The sequence below is a fragment of the Mytilus trossulus genome, chromosome 14 (assembly GCF_036588685.1).
Source record: "Mytilus trossulus isolate FHL-02 chromosome 14, PNRI_Mtr1.1.1.hap1, whole genome shotgun sequence".
Lineage (NCBI taxonomy): Eukaryota > Metazoa > Mollusca > Bivalvia > Mytilida > Mytilidae > Mytilus > Mytilus trossulus.
The window spans coordinates 17427984-17451496 of NC_086386.1; the positions used below are offsets into that span (position 1 = coordinate 17427984).

The 23513-nt window shown below is 31.2% G+C and overlaps 2 protein-coding genes across 2 annotated transcripts in view; both read left to right on the forward strand.

Moving 5' to 3' along the window:
* The first annotated feature begins 3621 nt into the window (after nucleotides 1-3621).
* LOC134697521 (uncharacterized) lies at nucleotides 3622-16795 on the forward strand. Its single transcript, XM_063559801.1, has 2 exons — nucleotides 3622-3859; nucleotides 16106-16795. The coding sequence occupies exon 2, from the start codon at nucleotides 16265-16267 to the stop codon at nucleotides 16793-16795; it is 531 nt and encodes a 176-aa protein (XP_063415871.1). The 5' UTR covers nucleotides 3622-3859; nucleotides 16106-16264.
* Nucleotides 16796-17739: 944 nt separating this feature from the next.
* Nucleotides 17740-23513, forward strand: part of LOC134697522 (dynamin-binding protein-like) — a 28181-nt gene continuing 22407 nt past the window's right edge. The window contains exons 1-4 of the mRNA XM_063559802.1: nucleotides 17740-18072; nucleotides 19891-20006; nucleotides 20969-21104; nucleotides 21640-21669. Coding sequence (XP_063415872.1) covers nucleotides 17949-18072; nucleotides 19891-20006; nucleotides 20969-21104; nucleotides 21640-21669 — 406 coding nt within the window. The 5' untranslated portion in view covers nucleotides 17740-17948. The remainder of the gene's footprint in view (nucleotides 18073-19890; nucleotides 20007-20968; nucleotides 21105-21639; nucleotides 21670-23513) is intronic.

The window sequence follows — 23513 nt, forward strand, 5'->3', positions numbered from 1 at the left end:
TCTCAATGATTTAATTGTTTAAGTGATATTTAGAATTGCAGTTATCTTCCTTTGTCCATATAAATTAGAGCTAAAATTATACACTCAAATTGGATTCATAGTTTTGCCTTCCAATGCTTTATTTCCCATGCAAAATGAATTGCAATGCAGTCTTATTGCTTCAGTGCTCACAAGTGAATAGTTTAGTTGTCAAGAATTAAACTCTACTGCTGAATACTATCACAATGCCAGCACATCAACATTTAACAGGCTATTATTTGAACTTGGAATTATTTTTACTATGGAATTTGCATAATTTCTTGTGTTTAAAATTTTCAGTAAATTTTATGTTTATTTGGTATAATAATCTTTTGAGCGGTAAAATAACTCTTTCCATTAAATGTATTTTGGTTAGATAGTGTTGTGCGCGGCACAGTACATTCTATTGAAAATAAACTATTTTCTTTGTAATGGTAAGTGTTGTGCGCAGCACAGAACATTTCAGTATAGAATAAACATGGAATTTATTAAAAATTTCAATAACAAGAAAACAAGCAAATTCCATAATTAAAAATAATTCCAAGTATAAATAATAGCCTGTTATTTCCTTTATCCTCACCAAATTTTTAAAATCACAAAAAATACCTTTTACAAAACTTGGCTTTATTATGACCCATTGGATGAAGAAGAACCCTGAACATGTTAAATTTAAAAAGGTTAGGGTCAGTTAATGACAGATACAAATTTATTTCAAACTTGGTTTGCAGAAGTTATCTTTTAAACCATAAAACCATGTCCATCTTTTCAAAACTTGATTTATTAATTCCCAATGTAATGAAAAAAAAGACCCATTGATTATTCAAGTCACTAGGTCAAATGTTATTGTCTCATCAATGATTAGTACAGCTGCCCTTGGGGCAAAAACATAGTTTTCAGTTAATATCATGTGTCAAAAATATCACCAAACTTACATGTAGCTGTCTAAGCTGGACAATACACTTTGGAAAGTTGAAGACCAGTTTGATTGTTTGGTTAGCAGGTCAAAAGTCACTCACTGGTCAGGATACCATTAGCAGAAAACAATTTTGGACCAGGAAATACAAATTTGTTTTCAAACAGCATCTTTTGAGCTGTAAATGAGATGGTTATTTGGTTTAAGTACAAATTTTTAGCATATTGATTTTTAGATTACTAGTTCAAAGGTCAAGGTTACTGCAGCAATTGATTAACTGAAATTCTTTAATTTTTTTCTTTTAATTTCCCCTTCATTGAACATGATTATTGAATAAAATATTTTGTGACTCAAAAATCTGTTTCTTCTATTATAAATCAATAAGGATCACAACTCTTAGCTATATAGGTAACCATGGTATTTCTCTGTAATTTTTCAATTTTGTTTCATTGAGGTTTTTTAAAACTTTTGATATTTTGTTATAGAATATTTTGTTATTTAAGTCATATCATAAACTAATTAATAAGTTTCAAGGTGAGAAGAAACTTCCGATTTGAAAAATATTTTCTTGGGAAATCCCCATACTTATTTTTTCATTTGTTTATTAAATAGATGGTATAAATAGTACAGGATGAACCCAATACTATCATGCCCTTCAATCCCCTCATAAACCTTTCAAGGTCACACTGATCAAAGGAAAGGACAGAATAGTAGAGATATGTCTAACCTAAAGTGTGATACTATCATTGTTACTGTAGGCTAATTATGTAGATGTAGATACTGATTGCATTTTAATGATGTTTTATTTTCGGTAAACACATGGTTATAGATTTCACAATCGGTAAACACATGGTTATAGATTTCACAATCGTGCAAGTATCATTGCTGTGTAATTGTAAGAGGTTACTGTTTAACATGTAACAGACTGCAGGCTGGAATTTGTATGTACCACTAACATGTAAAAGTATTTTGTATATTGATGGATAAGATAAGCACAGAGTCTAACCATATTGTACAGAGTAAATAGCTTTGTATATCTAATTTGAGAAAAAAAGGTCTGGGTTCAATGAGTATGCAATTCTAAGACAAAGAGACATTTTAAGGTAAATATACAGTCTTCAACAGCAGACATAAGAGCATGCTCTAAATTACCACAAGACTAAAAAGTTGTGAATAATTTTTATACACACATTCAATGATCTACCACCAAAACCAATGTGTGGTTATTATTATGACTTGCTTTTGAACATATATTTAATTACCATTTGTCTTATAATAAATTTTGGGGACCTCGGTGGCCAGTGGTCTAAGTAGTTACCACTGAAATCACTATCCAGGCAACACTGAGGTTGTGAGTTCTACTGGACTTCAATTGTAATTGACCATGATTGTCAGTTTTCCTATCGAAATTTAGTGGTTTTCTCCAGGCACTCTGGCTTTCTCCACCAATAAAACTGGCTTCCATGAAATAGCCTTAATGCTGTGTTTAAAAGTGGCGTTAAAACACCAAAAATCAATCAATCTTATAAATTTCTTTAATAAATGTAAATGATCAATTCTCATTGCATTTGTAAATATTGATCTTTCGACTACATGTATTGCATGTACAACATATGTTATCCAGCTGTCGTTTCAAAACCGTAAGTCACATAGATTTTGTTTCTATGCTGAAAGCTCAAGAAAAATTATGCTGAGTTTATTGCTCATTGATGACTTGGTACAATTTGTTGATATAGATAATTTTAAAATTTCTTTGTTCATTCAAAGTACTTATTTGCTTTCCTTTATGTTTCTCCAAGTTGCAGTTTAAAATCATCTTTTCTAACGTAAACAAGTATTAAACCTTCTCAAGAAAGGGTATGAAATGACAAAGTTCAGTGTTCACTTGAAGAAGCTGCTTAGGAACTCTTTAAAGACTAAAATAAGAATAGGGAATGCTCTCAAAGGGTTAGCAGATCCTTATCCTCATGTGATGATTTTGTCTTATATATACATCAACAAGTCTTATTTACAGGGGTGATCCAGTAATTTCAAAAAGGGGTTGGTTGGGGTTCAACCATATGCCTAGATTATTCAGATGCATTGATTGTTAAAAAATGGGGGGGGGGTCATAACTTGAAACCTTCCCCTGGATCCACCACTGAATAAGTTATAGCCTGATGCTTAATCACTTTATATTGATGAAGAGAAAAATTATACACTTGTGATGTCTGCTATCCCTTATTATTTTCAAAGTTTGACATACTTTGATTGAATGAGTACAAAAGATTAATTTGTAATCAAAATTGTAACAATTTCACAAGCATCCTTTACAACATGTGAATTTCAATATTATTTTCTCAGGTAAAAAATATCAAAAGTTGGAGACAAACTTTCAACAAATCGTGCATCTTGAAGTGATAAGTTATTGTAAGCAATCAGTTGCAGAGTACACTACCACTAATCAATTTCATTATGACATGATGTAGGCCTCTTGATATTTCTTATAAAGAGGATAAAGATTGTCATGTCAATTTAAAATCACATGTTTTAAATGTTTCAGAAACTGTAGTAGCTAATGTATACATCAATTACATTTGTCGTGTATTATCACACATAATTTTAATATTCACTCATTAAAAACTTTGAGTAACAGATGTTTTTCATTTGTATAAGTACATTTTTATATGGAGGATGTCTGTTGAAGCTGGGAAAGTTATTAAAATTTACACAGCATGATTTTTGAGTTGAACAACATAGAATTTTGTGTGTATTAATCACTATGTGTTTGATGTGAATTTTGTCTGCTAGTGCCTAAACACACAAAGAATATCAACAGATAACTTGTATTTTCTATAGATTGTTTTTTGTTTGTTTGTTTGGAAGTAGAAAGTGATTGTATCGTTTATGCATTAAGGCTGCGTATTTGATAGGATTTTTAGCTAAAAGGTTAGTGATTTTATGTTAATCTAGTGAAGCACGTACAACAATTTAATATCTGTTAATTTTGTAACCTTATTATAATATAATTTTTGAATATAAGAATGATGGATTTATATATATGACTGGTACAAATGTATTGACTAAAATCTTGAACTGAAAATTGAAATGAATAGCACTTTTAAAAGATAAGGATAAATTTACAGCAACAAAAAAAAAGAATTTTAAGCATAAACCATGATAAATTTAAGGAAAAAAAAGACAAAGTCTTGAATATCTTTAAAAATGTACTTTAAGATTAATATTATAACCAATCATAGTGTAATATTAATGTGCAAGTATTTTTAATTTTTTTCTTTGTTTTGGGTATATTTCTACCACACAGACGTCTAAGTCTGAATAATTTTCTGTTTCTATTGGAAACCACCAAGTAAACATTACATTATATAATATATATAAGTTTATTGCTCTGAAAATTAGAAGCATCACTGCATTCCAATGATAGAAGTTGGAACAAACTTCATGTAATCATAAAGAAACCAATTAGAGGATAACTTTTTAGAACCATTTTGATATTCTTTTTTTTGTTACTTTGTGTGTTATCTTTGCATAACAAACTAGCTTAAACTTTTACTAAGCACAATAAAATATCATCAGTTATTTTCTGATAAAATGTCTCTTGATAGATTTTGAAGTCAGCTTGTAGTGTTTTGGCTGTCATGTTTTGATTGAAGAACAGTTGTTAAGATGACTCATTGAGTTGTGGGGATGGTATTGATTTGTTACATAAGAGAGTCTGCTGTACTCCCAAGGACAACACTTTGTACACACTTCAAATGTGTTGCCTCATATTGATAATCATTTTTCAGCTGTTTATTGTGTTGATGCTGGAATGTTGGTGGATTTCATCAAAAGATGGACATGGAATTACAAAATACAATTAGTCAAAGGAGATCTGTAGTATATATGTGTCCATAAGGCAGCTACCCAGACATATATATATATATAGAGATCTGGGAGAAAAATGGGATAAAATACACTTTTTTTCAATTCATTCAATTTGGATTATTCTTCACCAATAAATCCCTGGACTTACTTATCTATGAAAGTAGAAACTATTCTAGCTAGCTTATTATAAAAGTTTGTTAGTGATGAAAAGTTGAAAACTATTATTTTCTATAAAAGGAAAATAATATATACATGTTTAAGTGTTTTGTATGGTCGCATGGAGTTGATATTAACTGTGAATAAACAAATCTGAAAAAAGAGAGGGGTATGATCACAATAGATATAGATATTTAAAAGAAAAAAATGATTTATGTGGAAGTATATAATACAGATTAGAGAAAATCTCAACTGTTACTGTAAATAAAGCAAACTTAAACAGAAAGAAACTCATTATTATTGACTTCCAAAGAATTTCAAATCCTACAAATTTAGTTACTGTGGATTCATTATTATTTTTTGGATACCAATTTTCGTGGATTTCGTGGGTACAGGCCAACCACAAATTTAAATGTTACACAAAATACATATTTTTATAAACTTGTATCTAGACTTTGACAGAACCATAAAATCAATTATCCACGAAAAAGCAAGGTTTCTGCAATCCACGAAAATTGGTACCCACGAAAATGAATCCACAGTAATACCACTTTAACTTTAGCTTTGTTACAAGACTCGATAATGAGAGCTCCTTATCATAGCATAATGAAAATTCATGTATACTGACTTTTTTTTATAACAACCTCTGCATGTAAAACTGACTGCCACAGAATAGCTAATAGTGCATTAAACACCAATCAATTAATCAATTAAACTCCATGTAAAAGAACCCTTACAACAACTCTTTGAGTGATCCATAGATGGATGTCCCCATCCTACTGTCCATTGATTTCCATAAGATAGCTCTATTTTCGCTCTTTTATCCCTGTGACCCCACATTGCTGTACATTACTACCTATTGTATTAACTGTGAATTTTTCTTGTCCTCAATATGCATGTAATAATTGCCACTGGACATAAAGCAAGCAACACCCATTTATTAATTAAGAAAAGGGTTTGTCAAAAGAAAGATTAAAAGTAGAAAATCCATTGACAGCTTAGTAATTATTTACTACATTATACATTTTTTTTGCGAATTTTGGAATTAGAAAGTTTTAAATTGATATCCCAAACCATGTTATATTCTTTTGATGTGTTGCATTCAGAAGTGTTCTGTTATCTAAACATCACAAAATCAAAGCAACAGAACTGTTTCCTTTTTAATTCATAAATATTGGTGCAATGTGTTAAAGTAATTATATAATTCTGGAAAGCATAATTGCTATGATATTTATGATTTCTAGTATGCATCAGTAAGTAGAGAAATAAGGACGTGGTATAATTTCCCATGAGACAACTATCCATTTTGCTGCCGGAGGGACGCACATGTCCACACTGACTGTGGCAGAGGGACACATATGTCCATGTTTCAATTTAAGCAAGCTTCTCCTTATTGGTGTATCGTTTTCAAATAAAAGACAGAAGTTTAAACATTATTTTTCTTCAATGGGTCCCAAATGTAATGGTCATTTTGGTGTGATGTCATATATAGAATGACAACATTGTTGGACATCTGATGTCTCAGACGCACAACTTGAGCTGTCATATTTTCTGGCACACGAAATGTAACCTTGAAACGCAACTGGCAGCAAAAGGGTTAAAGGTTATGGAAACATATAAATTGAAGAAAAATGGCTTCAATGAATTATCTTACAGCCTTCAAGAATATATGTGTTCTTGAACCCTCTAGATGATTTTATTGTTAGTTGTGGTCTTGGTTGACTGTGTCAATCATGTATATACCCACAAACCCTTCATAAATTTTAGAATTTTCACTAAAAGGTCTTGTAAAGTAGCCTCTATCAGATGTAAATGAATTCTACAGAGATTGCTAATTATTGACATCAATCTAAAATGGACCAAAAATCTGGAAAGGAGGACATACATATGGGGTGTTTTGGAATTGTAAAGGATCAATTATTGTGTTTTTACAGAATTACACACAAAGGCGAATTTAGAGGGGGCTAAATGGGATTTTTTTTGGTGGTTTATATAGGAATTCAGTGAAGCTTGAAAATTGACAAGAGCAGCCCCCCCCCAGTCAGTGGGCCTTATCAAATTTTCTAGATCTGCCACTGAACACATGCAGTCAGCAACAATACTAATCAGCATTGCCATGATTGCTGAGTAGGAAAAGGAAATGTCAACTTTGATTAAAGTTCTGATTCAATCATTCTCATTCTTGATAGAAAAAAAGTTCAGTTTTTCTCTGATATTACAGATGAGAAAAACTTGAAGCACTGCACCTGCATGTAGAATCAGCTTATTCAATAATTATCTGGATGTTAAATGTTTTGGTGAACAACAACAAAAGATTGAGGTTAATCCTGATAATCTTTCTAGTAATTGCTAAAATGAAGATCATATGTCATGGTTAAAAAAATCAATAAGAGCAGTTTTTAAGTAATTTGAAAACTGATATTTTAAATACATGTAGCAGTAATTTCTCCTCTATCAACTATGTTCATATATATTGATACATGATTGTTTTATGGATGTCAACCAGAAATGAAAAGTCGTGTTTATTTCAAGTCCCCTTATCATTTACATGACTAGAGTACAATTGTATACATTAATAGCTTGAATAACTACCGATTTCCTGTTCTAATTATATAATATTAAGTACTGTTTTAAGGCAGCTTATAGTCATGATGATAGTTGATACAAAGAGAAAATTTGATAATAACTACTCATTTCCTGATGAAGGAGTGGAAGGGTAAAAAATTGAATTATTTTAAACGTCACTAATTTGTAGCAAAAATGAAATTGATGGAAGAAATATTAACACAGATATTACGCTTAAGTGGTTTAAGTTCAAGCTTTTGTTTTTGGTAGAGAGTGATTTTTACTTCCAATCAAAAATAAGCTCTTTTTTTTCCTTTTATTCGATTTCTTTTGTCTCTGTCGTGTGGGAGCTTGCCAGTTTATCAGATACATTCAAAAAATAACTTAAGCCTCCACAAAAATATCTAAAATTGGAATACTGGTAGACACCACTTGCAGATCCAATTCTAACTTGACCAAGGACATGATTGTCTTTCCTGAGTTTAGCTCCTTGATAAACTGGAAAGAGCAAGAAAGATGTTTGACTTTCAGACATTCTTTATTTAGCCTCTACCAAACCTTTTGAAATTTGGTAAATGTTCACTTATGATGTTTCACGTTTCAGAGTTATGTCCCTTTTTGGATTAAAAATCGCCAAATTGTATAAGATTATCACTTTATATACCTGTCCTAACCCTTAAACCTTGATTCATAACTGAATGCCTCCATAAGGACAAACAGTGTATGAAAGTCCTGTGTCAGTATGTTTTCTACATGCTGCTCTAATTAGATTTCTAATTGTATTTCAATTTTGGGGCTTTCATTCAAGGTTGAAAATGGCATATTTCATTATAACCTTTTGCAGTTTCACAATATGTGTGTTTGTCTACTGTTTTATTGGAATTAAACACAGAGACAAACCAGCTAGGCTTAGTTGTGTATGGGAAAGCTGTAGTATTAATCAATGCTTAAACTACCGTATAGCGGGTTATTTTTGCGGGTTGCAAATTTTCGCTTATTTTCGCGGACAGAACTAAATCGCCAAAATAAATTCTGCCAAATTAAAGGTGTACATACAAAGGTATTAATAAAAGTTTTTAATCCGCCAAAATAATGACCGCCAAAATATTTCGTATGCCTTGTTCAATGAAAATCGCAAAATTCTACACGCGCTAAAATAACCCGCTATACGGTATTTCTGAATACAGTTTTTAAAGTTTCTTTATTTTTAGTGGCCTTATAAAACACTATGCATTTTTTTTAAATTTCAGACAGTACTCTGTATTAATATTATGTGAAGGATTCAAAGTTTTATTTTAACATTTACTACACATTCAACATTCATGTGATAAAACAGTCTCAAATTTAAAAGCATTAGAATTTAAATTGTGATACTGAAAAAGAAATGAAACTACTTATATCTAATGCATTATTGATAATACAATGAATATCTGTAAGGAAACTGGTAGCAAACTGACATTCACAAGTCCTGATTATATTTGATAAGATGTTGATAAGAAATAAATAGATGCAAATGAAATACTATCTAAACAGACAAGTCGGTGACAGATGCGATAATATATTTTGTAAGATTAAATTTATAGGTATTACTGGCTTTAAAAAATACACAAAGACAGATTATTTGTATCATTGAAGAAACCTAGGAGTTTATGAAGAGAATTATTGCAACTTCATATTTTATAAACTTTGTAATCTATTAAATGAAGTACAATTAACTTGAGATATAAATAAAATCATTTAGTTTCAGATAAATTTATTTTTCTTTATGTGTGAGTGTGACTTTTGAAAGGGATTTTTCAGTATGTTGCATGTTGCATTTTGTTATGTATATATTTGTATGTTTCTACATAAATTGCTCTGATTTGAACTGGCATTTCAAGGGAAAAACATGTATTCTCTGAGACTACTGTAACATAAATGTGAAGACAATAGTAGTCTTGTGTGTTTTGAAAGAAATGATTTTTGCCACCTTACATTGTACAATGTATTTTACACAAATATAATTGGATTACAAATTGTTTGAAGGGGAAGATCTAAAAATAACCATATATGATGAATGGAGGCAAACATATCCAGGCGGACCATGTATAATCATCAGAAATGCTTATCCCTTATTAGTTGTCAATTATTAAAGCATTATTTACTGTTTATCTTCAGTGTCTGACCTAGTTCCGCCAATATCAGTAAAATGATTGAACTTTCATTCATATATAGAATGCTATCATTTGGTCATATTTTTCCAACCTAGTATATTTCACAGTAGCTGTAATTCCATTCATAGTTTTACACATATTACTGTCTATTTAAAGAAGATCAGTTGATATTTGATTGTGAATATTGTAAAATGAAAAGACTGAAAATACTTGACATAACTAACAAGTTAAATTTCTAATGTGGTTTGAAAAAATAAACATTGAATGTTTGCTAAAGAGGAACACGACTTACAAAGACATAAGCATGACCACCTCAGAATTCCAATGTAACTTTAAAAGTATCAAAATATTTAAGGGGGAGGGGATTTTCTTTTTCTGCCAGAATGATATCCATTCCTCTGCATAGGAAGTAATACATTTTAAAAAACAACAGGCTTATGGTAGCACAAAACTCTTTTCAATACTGAGAAAAACTTATCATATATGATGGTATTTCTTTAGTGTAGATTGAGCGGCCTCAAATTTTTTTTATTTTTTTTTTTTTTTACATATTATAGTTAGGTCAGTGCACTAAACTGTCTTAGTCTTGATATGTTTCTCAACCACTGATTTATTTAACTGATGGAGAATTGATAGAAATTTATATTAAACTATATATTAATGCTCTCTCTAGGCGTTCCCTCTGCTGTAAATGTTCCTGTCATGCTGTAAGTCTTCCTGCTGTGCTGTCAGTGTTCCCTATATGCTAAAAGTGTTCATCCATGCTGTAAGTGTTCCTCCATGCTGTAAGTGTTTCTCCATGCTGTAAGTGTTCCTCCATGCTGTAAGTGTTTCTCCATGCTGTAAGTGTTCCTACTATGCTGTAAGTGTTCTCACTGTGCTCTAAGTGCTCCATCTATGCTGTATGCGTTCCTGTTAAGCTGTAAGTGTTCCCTCCATGCTTTACTTGTCCCCTCTGTTGTAAGTGTTCCCTCCATGCTCTAAGTGTTCCTTCTATGTTGTAAGTGTCCCCTTCATGCTCTAATTGTCCCCTCTGTTGTAAGTGTCCCTCCATGCTGTAAGTGTTCCTTCAATGCTGTACGTGTTCCTTCAAAACTGAAAATGTTCCCTCTAAGCTGTATATGTTCCTCCCTGATGTAAGTGTTCCCTCTATGCTGTGCATGTTCCCTCCATGATGTTAATGTTCCTTTTGTGTCCTGTGTATGTAGCTTAGAAAGATTCAACTGGTCCCAGGTTTAAGACGTTGCCCTTAATTGATTGCGCATCTTGTTCAGGATACAGAAGAAGGTCTTTTGCGTAGCTGTGTTGAAGAGAAAATTTAAAGTATTTAAACATAATTCTCCAATGATAAGTTTGTCATATTAAACTCTTAAGTCACTTCATTTAACCCTATTTAAAGTCAATACTTTTAAACTTACACGAAAAGGTTTATGTAAATGATGCATTGATTGCATTTATGTAGTCTTAACAAAGTAATGTTTGTCAATCTTATAAGACATAACTCGAACTATCTTTCACTTAAGTATTTAATTAAACATAAAATAGTCACATCAATGAATTGTGACCCACCTCCTAATTGTTTTCTAGCTCATGAGATTGACATCATTACATACAAATTATTATTTTGATTGGGACATCAGATTTTTTATAGCCAGGTAAAAATGTCAGGTGAGAGGCAGGTGTTACAACATCAATACCTTTATATATTGATAGATTGTCAAGGTAAGCATACCATACATTGATTTTTGTAATTTTTTTTTAGATAATTATCATCTGACATCAAAGGTTATTTTTAACAGAAATGTATGATGCTTGAAATTAAATTAAAAAAATGTTGTATTGTTTGTTCAAACAGACTTTTTTTTATAAGAGATATATAACTGGCTGTATCCAGTTTTTCAGTAAAATATAAAATTGTCAAACTAATTTAGAAGATATTCTCGCAACATAATGCATAAAAATGTAACTGTATCCCTGTTCACTGACTATTGATTGGTATTGATTGGTGCACAATCAGTTATTTACTGCTATATGTATACTAAAATTACATGGAAGGAATTAAGTGTCAGTTTATGGCGTTAACAAATGCTATACACAGTAAAGTTAATTGGAGATTTAGTCCATCCATTCCTTAGATTATTCCATTGCATTATTCTTATAAGTTTAATAAAAGATATATCAAGTGAATCTGTTACATGTCAATTATCTTTTGGGTTTATTTATATAAAGATCCAGCTTTACTCAAGTCATAAGTTTCCCAAGATGACCATGATGACTAAGTTCTTAGAATGCTTTTATATCTACCTTGGTGTTCAGTCTATTGTTATATTCAATGGTGTTAAAATTTGTTATTTTCATTTTATAAAACATTTGAATTGTAAAAGAAATAATAAATTTTACAGAAGTCAAAATTGATTTTAAATTCACTTTAGAATAAGATTTCAGTTTATTGGACATCATTCTAAAGGTCCATTCAAATGGGGTATGTCAATGAAATTATTTAAGTAATAAACTTAGTTTGGTCCAATAATAATTTCTTTTTCTGGATGGTGACAGGACACAATGTTAATTTATCAAAAGAAGAAATGAGTAATTCACAATTAAATAGTTAGCAGTCCAGAAGTTATAGCTTCTGCTTTTTCAAATCATATAACAAATATTTCAAGTACCAAAAAAAATGTAAATTGAAAGAGTTTCAGTCATGTATATAAACCATAGAGCAATGAGGTCATATTCAGGTGGCATTTGTAATGTTTAATTTCAGGTTAAGAACATTTTACGATAAATGTACCATGTATAACTTGACAAATTCTTGATTTCATACATTAAAGAACAAATACCTTCTGGATATCAGGATTTTATTGAAACATTTCATTAACTTATAGTTTTCCTCTGGGCTGGTCGAAAGTGTAAAGTTTATGTTAGAAGACACAGATTTTAATAGTTTTTATTTGTCAAAAACATATAAATAAGAGCATATAAATCAAAAACAAAATAAGGAATTAGAAATAATGTAACCAAATGTATACCAACAGGATGCATGCTAACCTTTTAACTGGTACCTTCTATCATTAATTAGATATATACCTGGCTCAGGTGACAATCACTTTGATCTTACAGGTACAGTTAGTATCTTTACTTAACACTAGATTGATCTGACCTCATATTACATATAGTAAAACATCTATTAAATGTTGTAAATAACCTCACTTGATTAAATACTTGTGTTCGTTCGTTGTTTGTAAACATCTACATATTCTATCTTATTTAAATTATAAATTATATAACTATTAACATAAAAAATATAAATCGTGCTTTGTTATCCAGAGGTATAAAAGTTTATGTGGCATACTACAAAGAGATTTATATTTGATTTAGTAAAAAATCTTATTTTAATACTTTGAAAAAATAGTCCTCTTAGGGATCCTGTACTATCTGAAAAAATATTCCTCTTAGGGATCCTGTACTATCGTCCTTTCATCTTGACCACACACATGACTTTCAATCTCATCCTGTATTTATATAGGTTTTATACATTCGTGTTATTAAAGTAAGATAAAGTATAAACAATTTAATTTCCTATATCATGCATAGTCAGGACTAAGAAAATTGTTAACAAACAAATGAGTTCAGTAAATTAGGTTGTCACTGGGATGCTGGTGGGACTATTTGGATCAGATCTGTACTAAAAGTAATTAATGGTAAGTCGCATTGTGTTATAAGGGAACAAAGTTTGACTCAAAACAGGCCATCTATAGACCTTGTAAACAGGAATTGTTGGCTAAATGTTTTTCATAGGTGAATTAAAGGGGGGGGGGGCAAGCCCCTCCTTTTATGGGGAAAATTTGGTTGGCTATATAGGAATCACTGAAGCATGACTGGAGCAGGCTCCCTCTTAGGTCAGTCATTAGGCCCTAACTTCCATCCATGTAACCTTATTTCTATAATCTACTAGTATTTTTATTCAACAAACAAAAGTATTCATTTTGATACTGTTTATAACCTTTACATTATTTTTGAATCAATACACATTATTCTTTCTGCTTCCAGTAAACAGTAACCCTGTAAACACCCCCTGTTTAGATTGTCAGGATTAATTATCTATTACATGTATGTATACAACAGAATTAGAACTTGATCTTTATCTGTTAGATCACTAGATAAATGCCCCATGCTTATCCATTATAAAAGATCCATAATGTAGCAGAACTTTCCAATTATACACCAATTACCAATCAAAATTAATAGATATTAGTATGACTAACTACCAATACACATCTTTTTGTAATGGCTTGTTATGATTAACTCATGTGTTAAATGATGGAGATCATGCCTCACTTCTGGTAAGGATTCTTTGTAGATATTAGAAAGATGAAAATGAAAAATATCTTGAGATAAGGGATGAGACATGTTTACAAAATTATGATTAATAACAGTATGTACAAAATGAAAAAGACAAATGCTTGGTGCTGTACGCTTGACTTTCCATCTCTTGTATGGAATGGTTTCCTATTATGTCTTGTTGAAATTTGTGATAAAAAAAATTTCACTACCATATGAACTGGTTATTTTCCTTAGAGTGCATACCTTAACATTTAGAGAAGAAGAATTATTAAATGTTCTTCTCCAAACTTGTCTAGTTTTGCATTGGATTGAGAGGGTATCACTGCATTGATGCACTTATTTTGTATTAGAAACACTCTTGAGGGTGTATCATTTTAACACCCTGACATAATGCATGGGTAATGGCTTTTAATAATTAAAAGAAGGGGGTATCTCAGCAAATTAACATGATTTCAAGGTAAAAAATGATATATTCTGGATAACCAATTACATTTAATAGCATCATGCATGTTGTGAGTATGTTAATTCCACATCAGAAAGATAAGAAGATGTAGTATGGTTGCCAATGAAAGAACTCTCTACAAGACACTAAATGATATAAAATTTTAAAACTATAGGTCATGGTACAGCCTTCAACAATGAGCAATGCCCATACCACATAGTCAGCTATTAAAGGCTATATGTTAGTATATTTATTCCACAATATAAAGATAAGAATTATGTGGTATGATTGCCAATGAATGTAACAACAAGACACCAAATGATATAGACGTTAATAACTATAGGTCACTACAGCCGTCAACAATGAGCAAAATCCATATCACAGTCAGCTAAAAGGCTATATGTTAGTACATTTATTTAAAATAACAAAGAAGAAGATGCAGTATGATTGCCAACGAGATAATTTCCTTAACAGACCCAGTGACACAGAAATAAATAATTACAGTTTTGCACAGCCTTCAACAATGAGTATGATTGCCAATGAGATAATTTCCACAAGAGACCCAGTGACACAGAAATACACAACTACAGTTTTGCACAGCCTTCAACAATGAGTATGATTGCCAATGAGATAAATATCCACCAGAGACCAAATCATTTATAAGTTATATATAATGGTAATTGTCTCCCCTTGAACCATGTCATCTCATTTTGAAAATCATCTCTTACATTTATTGAATACATACAGAAGAGTAATCATTTCAAGTAATATTACAATTGATTCCAGTGATTATTTGTTTAGCTGTCTATACTTTATGAACTGACGGAAGATTAAGATAAAAGTCTATTTTGGTCCATAACTCTATTAGGAAATAATATATTAAAACAGGAAATATTAAGTAGAGTGGGTCAGTACTTTTATATGATGGTACTTATATAAAATAATTACACAATTGAATGAAAGGTATGTTTATGTATTAAATCAGGAACAAAAAATGAATTACATTGTTATTTTTGACATTTATGGTAATATTTTATGAAAAAAATTGTTTACTTAAAAATCGTTTTAAATTGTTTAAACAATATTCACTAATGGAGGTACAAAAAAGTCATGTTGCGCTTCATTATGTTGTTGTGTAAGTTTCATTTCCATGCTTGGTATTCCACACCCAATTAGTCATTTTCTATTGACTTTTGAATCTACTGAAAATATAACTAAAAATTTAATTGTTTTTAGTACCATAGGATTTGTAAATAATAAATTACGGGTTAAAATTTATATCGTAACATCTTACAAGTTTACAGGTTACTTTTAAGATTCTAAATTAGGAATGATTATGGTACTTTTACTTTCACATTATTTTATAGTCTTTTCATTAGATCAGTTGAAGAGAACGTAATTATTAGATACACTGTTGCCAGAGTACAGATATCTAAAATACCAGAAAATTTGTAAGATATGACCTATCAAGGGCTATTGATTATGAAATTGATTTGTTCAGATGTGAAGTTTTCTCATAAATTGTTTTTTTTCTTCATTGTCTAAGAAGACTAGACATATATCTCTTCATTAAGTTTATCTCATACTTTTGGGAATATATGTATATTGTTATAATGTTTTCTAATACTTTGGGTTTTTTTTCTTCAGAAAATGGAAGCCATCATTAGGAATGGCCACCTTATCACATGTTAACTGGATTTAATTATGGATTGTACATTGTGGCATGTTATAAAACAAAGGAATTCTTACAATGACGTGAACATGTTCTTTAGGAATTTACAAGTGAAAACTGTGTAATAAGTGAAAATGGCTGCTAATGCAACCGAAAGTGATACAAGTTCATTAACTAGGACAAAAACTGTGTTCCATGGCGATGTTATCAGTTCTACAGCCTCATTTTCATCTGAGGTGTCATCATCAGTGCATTCTTCATCAGAATTACTTTCAGGGTCCTTACCAACACAACATATGGATATCCCATCCACGACAATTCTACAAGATTCATTAGCATCCAGTCATAGTGCCTTCTCCACCGTTCATCATGCCAGTTCACAATCAGTATCATCAACATCTCAACCACTATCGACCTCAGCCACACCACCTTTGAACTCTGTCGGAGGATCGTATGAAACATCAAACTACAAAATTTCTAGTCATTCATCAAGTCCAGTGAAATCAAATGGAATAGATTCAGTGAAATTGACATCAAACATTTCACCCTCATCATCAGTTGTTAATCCTAGTTCTTCATATATCCCCCCACTCTTGCCAATAACCACTGCTGCCACCAATGGCAGTGTATCAGCCACTCCATGTAAGTATAACATCAGTTGTTAATCCTAGTTCTTCATATATTCCCCCACTCTTGCCAATAACCACTGCTGCCACCAATGGCAGTGTATCAGCCACTCCATGTAAGTATAACTATAGTTGTTAATCCTAGTTCTTCATATATTCCCCCACTCTTGTCAATAACCACTGCTGCCACCAATGGCAGTGTATCAGCCACTCCATGTAAGTATAACTATAGTTGTTAATCCTAGTTCTTCAAATATTCCCCCACTCTTGCCAATAACCACTGCTGCCACTAATGGTAGTGTATCAGCCACTCCATGTAAGTATAACATCAGTTGTTAATCCTAGTTCTTCATATATTCCCCCACTCTTGCCAATAACCACTGCTGCCACCAATGGCAGTGTATCAGCCACTCCATGTAAGTATAACTATAGTTGTTAATCCTAGTTCTTCATATATTCCCCCAATCTTGTCAATAACCACTGCTGCCACCAATGGCAGTGTATCAGCCACTCCATATAAGTATAACTATAGTTGTTAATCCTAGTTCTTCAAATATTCCCCCACTCTTGCCAATAACCACTGCTGCCACTAATGGTAGTGTATCAGCCACTCCATGTAAGTATAACATCAGTTGTTAATCCTAGATCTTCATATATTCCCCCACTCTTGCCAATAACCACTGCTGCCACCAATGGCAGTGTATCAGCCACTCCATGTAAGTATAACTATAGCTGTTAATCCTAGTTCTTCATATATTCCCCCACTCTTGCCAATAACCACTGCTGCCACCAATGGCAGTGTATCAGCCACTCCATGTAAGTATAACTATAGTTGTTAATCCTAGTTCTTCATATATTCCCCCACTCTTGTCAATAACCACGGCTGCCACCAATGGCAGTGTATCAGCCACTCCATGTAAGTATAACTATAGTTGTTAATCCTAGTTCTTCATATATTCCCCCACTCTTGCCAATAATCACTGCTGCCACCAATGGCAGTGTATCAGCCACTCCATGTAAGTATAACTATAGTTGTTAATCCTAGTTCTTCATATATTCCCCCACTCTTGTCAATAACCACTGCTGCCACCAATGGCAGTGTATCAGCCACTCCATGTAAGTATAACTATAGTTGTTAATCCTAGTTCTTCATATATTCCCCCACTCTTACCAATAACCACTGCTGCCACTAATGGCAGTGTATCAGCCACTCCATGTTATTATAACTATAGTTGTTAATCCTAGTTCTTCATATATTCCCCCACTCTTGCCAATAACCACTGCTGCCACCAATGGCAGTGTATCAGCCACTCCATGTAAGTATAACTATAGTTGTTAATCCTAGTTCTTCATATATTCCCCCACTCTTGCCAATAACCACTGCTGCCACCAATGGCAGTGTATCAGCCACTCTATGTAAGTATAACTATAGTTGTTTATCCTAGTTCTTCATATATTCCCCCTCTCTTGCCAATAACCACAGCTGCCACCAATGGCAGTGTATCAGCCACTCGATGTAAGTATAACTATAGTTGTTTATCCTAGTTCTTCATATATTCCCCCACTCTTACCAATAACCACAGCTGCCACCAATGGTAATGTATCAGCCACTCCATGTAAGTATAACTAGAGAGATTGCAAAAATCTGAGTTTTATTCTCATGTATCATATTCAAGAGCTATGATGGGTGTCTGTCAATCTATTTAGTTGTACAATGTACAAACCTAGTAAATACTGTAAAGCAGGTTAATTTTTGCGATTTTCATTAAATAAAGTATACAAATTATTTTGGCAGATTTAAAAATATTATCAATACCTTTACATGTGCACTTTTAAATTGGCGGAATTTAGTTTAGCGAATTTGTTCTATCCGCGAAAATTTACACACAGTTAAAATAACCCACTATACGGTAGAACTCAAAAAAATTATTAGGCTTATAATTAGTAATATACTGTATTGCAAAAAAAGAAAGCCTGACGGGATATAATGCAAACGTAATAATTAAGTACACCAGATGAGCATTACATCTACAAAAGTCTAAAAAAAGTTAAAGGGTCAAATCAAGTATAAAGTTGAAGAATATTGAGGACCCAAAAAATTTAAATGTATGAGTTTTAACCCTAACTGTTCTTGATGGATTTATTTTATAGTTCAATATGAACAAATCTTGATTCAGTAATAGCTATAACCTTTGCTTTTCTGAACAGATGTTGATAAAATTTTACATCAAAGGTTTATATCAACAACAATTTGTTCAAGTCAGAAATTCAGTAGTGGGATTAAAATTTGTTTTTGGAATGTAGGATCATTGTATAAATTTTTGACAGATTTTGATAAGAATTATATAAAAGACCTATTTGACAAATGTCTCGATCAAATTTGAAAACCAAATTCAATTGAATGTAAGCATGGTAAGCCCCTTTGAAATTCTAACTATTTGAAAATTAGTTTTAATAGATTTTAATGAACATTTTATGAAAAGTCTCAATCAATTTAATTAAAAATGATTTGAGAGTTATCCCAAATAGAAATTAAATGTAATAAATTATGTTGGAAGCACTCTCACAAATTGTCAATTTGGATTTGACTATTCTTTATACTAAGGTGTCCCATTTGGTCATATAGGTCCTAACTAAAAATTATAGCATTAAAACATGAAAAAAAAAATAAGCCATGAGGATATTGTTGAATTTTTGAATTGTTTAAATAAACCAATTTGTGAAGACGTTTCGGCCGTTAAAATTGGTTTATTTAAACAATTATATAAAGTATGTTCCCTATTGGAATTTTGAAAACAAGGATATTGTTGAATATATAAAAAGAAGATGTGGTATGATTGCAATGAGACAACTCCACAAGAGTCCAAATGACACAGAAATCAATAGGTCACCGTACGGTACAGCCTTCAACCATGTGCAAAGGCCAAACCGTATAGTCAGCTATAAATATCACAAATGTAAACAGTACAACATAATGTATACCTGGTCATGTTCACTGAAAACATTGTATTTATCAGAATTTTAAAAAGTCACTACATACATAAAGGGAGAAAAAACAAGTCTTGCCTATACTTTTATTACGAATTGTTTGTATCCATATGGAAATTGATTAAATGAAATCCTTTTTATTCCAGCATCTTTAACAGATAACTTGACATTAATCCTAGGAATGTCTTTATGTGGAGTGGGTTTACTGATTCTTTTAATCATAGTTTTGTTTGTCTGTTGCAAGAAAAGATCGAGCACAAAGGTAAATATTCAATTTAGATATAGTTGTTTGATATGCTAAATATATAGAAATGACATTTTGATAGTGGAAAATATGGTACAGATGTGCATTGGAATAATTCTCAAGAGAAGAAATATTGTAAGTTAAGAATCCACTCATAGATGGAATTTTAGTATACTGTGATTTCATTCATATTCGTTGGATACTATTGTTTGTGGATTTCGTGGGTACAAGAGAACAACGATTTCAAATGTTCAACCAATTACAAATTTAAAAGGAATGTATGCAGACTTTGTCAAAACCACGAAATCAAATATCCACGAATATACAAAATTACCTCAAACCACAAAAAATTGGTACCCAAAAAAATAAATGAATCCACAGTATTCCATGCATTCTCAGAGTATTAAACATAAACCCTTATGGAATAGTGAATTAGTAAATACATTGGTATGGTCCAGAACTGATACAATTCTATGTGCTACTATACACTAAAAATGCAACAATTTAAACAGATTACGATAACCAAAGCAGAAACTGCTGTATTCTATATGTATATAAGATTCCTAGGACCAAAAAATACCAACAAACTTACAAAAACAATAATTACATTTTGCCACTGAAATTATCTACACTTATTGACTGAGTGCTGTCTGCCTTATTTCCAGTGGCAAATATTTCATGGAAAAATTAAAGAACACTACACATGCATTGCTCTAAATTAAAAGCCAGATATATATTTTTTCATAAATAGAATTATTTCAGACTGATTTCAGATCAACAGACGACTAAGAAACACACTAGTTAAACTTTGTTCTATAAAAGACTACTGTATGATATATTATGATAGGATAATCACACAAATATGATGTAATTTAATTTCATAAACTGTAAATGTTTTAAAAGACTAAGATATTTTTAACAAGGGAGATAACTTATGAACATGACCTTATTAATTTTTCAATGAATACTATATTCTTCAGCAACAAACAGTAGAAACTGTACAGATAGGAGATCTTTGGGCCAGTAACAGAGGAGATATATCTTATGCACCAACATTTGACTCGGTTCTGGATACAGTTTCAGAATCACCAAAGGTTCAGACCAAAACCAGTAAAGGTATTACCCTAAATGTTGACATTTTTTTATATTTCCAGTATTGGGCATATGTTTAAATATGGTTGACCAAAGCCTATGGGCTTTTGATTTTATGAATATCAATGAATATGGATAATATGATTAAAAAATAGTTTGAATAATTCATTTGATCTTTTATAATTTGAGAGAAAAAAGAAGAAATCTTCTGTTTTTTACATAGGTGCTTGAGGACAGGATCCTGTAATGAGATCTTTGTTTTTAAATCAACAATGTATTTTTTACATACATGTACAATCATTCTTTGAAATCCAAGTTTTTTTTTAAATGCAACTAAATACAAAGGCATTTATGAATCCAATACTTATTTTCAGTGATGGTTGAATGTCTGTACTGTAAAAAAAAATCGACTTAGGGACACAATTTACTAAGAAAAGTAACTTTATCTATTTAGGAGTTATATAACAGTATTCATCAGCATAATTGTCCGATATCTTTTTTTTTTTGTACTTTTACAATTAATTGAGAGCACAACATTTTTGAGTTATTTTTACTGCAGGTTGGTCTGGAAAAAAGAAGTATAGAATAGGTATAAAAATATGTTGTTGTTGAATTTGTTTTTTTTATTTCAGATGCTATTTATTCTGCTTTAATTTTTAGTGTCACATTTATTTATTTTATTTGCATTAATTATTATAACTTTTATTATTTTCTATCAGTCAAATTGACATGTTATTCAGGTCAATCGTATTAAATATACATCTCATTATTTACTCCCATCAAAGTCGTGTTCTTAAAAAAATTGTTTATAGGATTAGATATGATGAAAATATTGAGGAAGCATTTCAAATATTCTTGAAATTGATAAACACATGTCATATTATGTACAGTTGAACCTGGTATAAAGGTCATTACTTTTACCCAAAAACCTGCCTTTTAAAGTCATTGTCTTTCTACATAAGTAGTAATATCTATGAATTTGGAACCTCAGTTTGAAGGTCAGTTTTCCCTGCTTCTGAGGGGGACATAGGTTACAATGAATATCATAAATAAAAATACCATATAAGGTTGTCCATAATGCGGTAATAAATTTGTTAAAAAGGCTTTGCCCCTTAAAGTTTTCTTAAAATCTCATACTTATAAAAGTTTTGTTGATACATAAATGAAACAAATGCAATAAGTCATAGGCACTTATATAACTACGTATAGTTGTGTAATTTATCTGTTAAGTGTTTTCAGACTTTTGTTCTGTGTTTGGTGCTTTTTCAGTTTGAATTTTTTTTTCCACTAATTTACCCAACAGAAATTCTAAATATTGCATGAAAGGCTTCATTTGCATAGTAAGAAGAGAAAGCATATTCCTGGCATTTAAGTTTTGATTGATTTTTATGCCCTACTTAGGGCATTATGTTTTTGGTATGTGGGTCAGTTCATGTTTGTTTGTCCTGATTCAGGTTTAAGTTTTTGATTAAAGGGAAAATTCACGATTTTTTACTTATGGTTTAAATATGTTCATTATGACGTAATATTTATATTCACAAAGTTTTATCGCTATATGTGCAGTAATAAAGGAGAAATTCAATATTTAATGAAAAAATATTAACAACTTCCTGTAGGTCGTGACGTTTTCTCCTGGTTTTTGCATGCCGGGATTTAAAAAACAATCATTAAAAGTCTTGGTTTTTAATCATATTTTAATGTAATCGTAAGCGCGCCGATGACTTATGCTTTATCTAATAACCATCCGATAATAAGAAGATAAAACGCACATACGTTCAATTGTACATATTCATGAGATAAATTTTCTATGTTAAACATATATATTCGAATTATTTTTGTAGACAACACAAAAAGTTATAAATTGATTTTTAATTAATGTATTTTCGGACTGATAAGGTGAACAAAGTAAAGTACAATAATCTGTAAAGACAATATGTTGGTGTACTCTTATTGACCTTTTACTATCTCTGCTATAACTTGGTTGATACGATGTGTGTATTCACGGTTCTGTAGCAATACTCGTAGATGGCTTGTTGAAAGGTAAATTGTTATTTGCACTTCGGTATTTAACCACGCCTCTCGGGCACACCTTGCCAGGTGTGACTGTCTATTCGGATCAGTGAATTATAAGACAAGGGGAGCATCCAATACACATATTTAAAATATATATTCAAGTTGGTGACAAATAAAAATTGATCGCCGTGGAATTATTTAATTATGTTTGGTGCTATTATTTATTTGAATTCAAATAAGTTAATTTACTAAGAAATACACAATTTTTGGTTAAAGACGGGAAACTTAATTCATATGTCCAATTGAAATGATTTACACCTTTTATCCTTGATTGATGTCTAATAAAAAGGAGAACTTAGAAATTATAAATAGCTTTACCAAAGTATTTTTATTTGTCTTTATTAGGCAAATAAATGAATG

Bases quoted from the DNA above. Each gene is read 5' to 3' on its own strand.
- LOC134697521 (XM_063559801.1), top strand. From the start codon at position 16,265: ATGGCTGCTAATGCAACCGAAAGTGATACAAGTTCATTAACTAGGACA.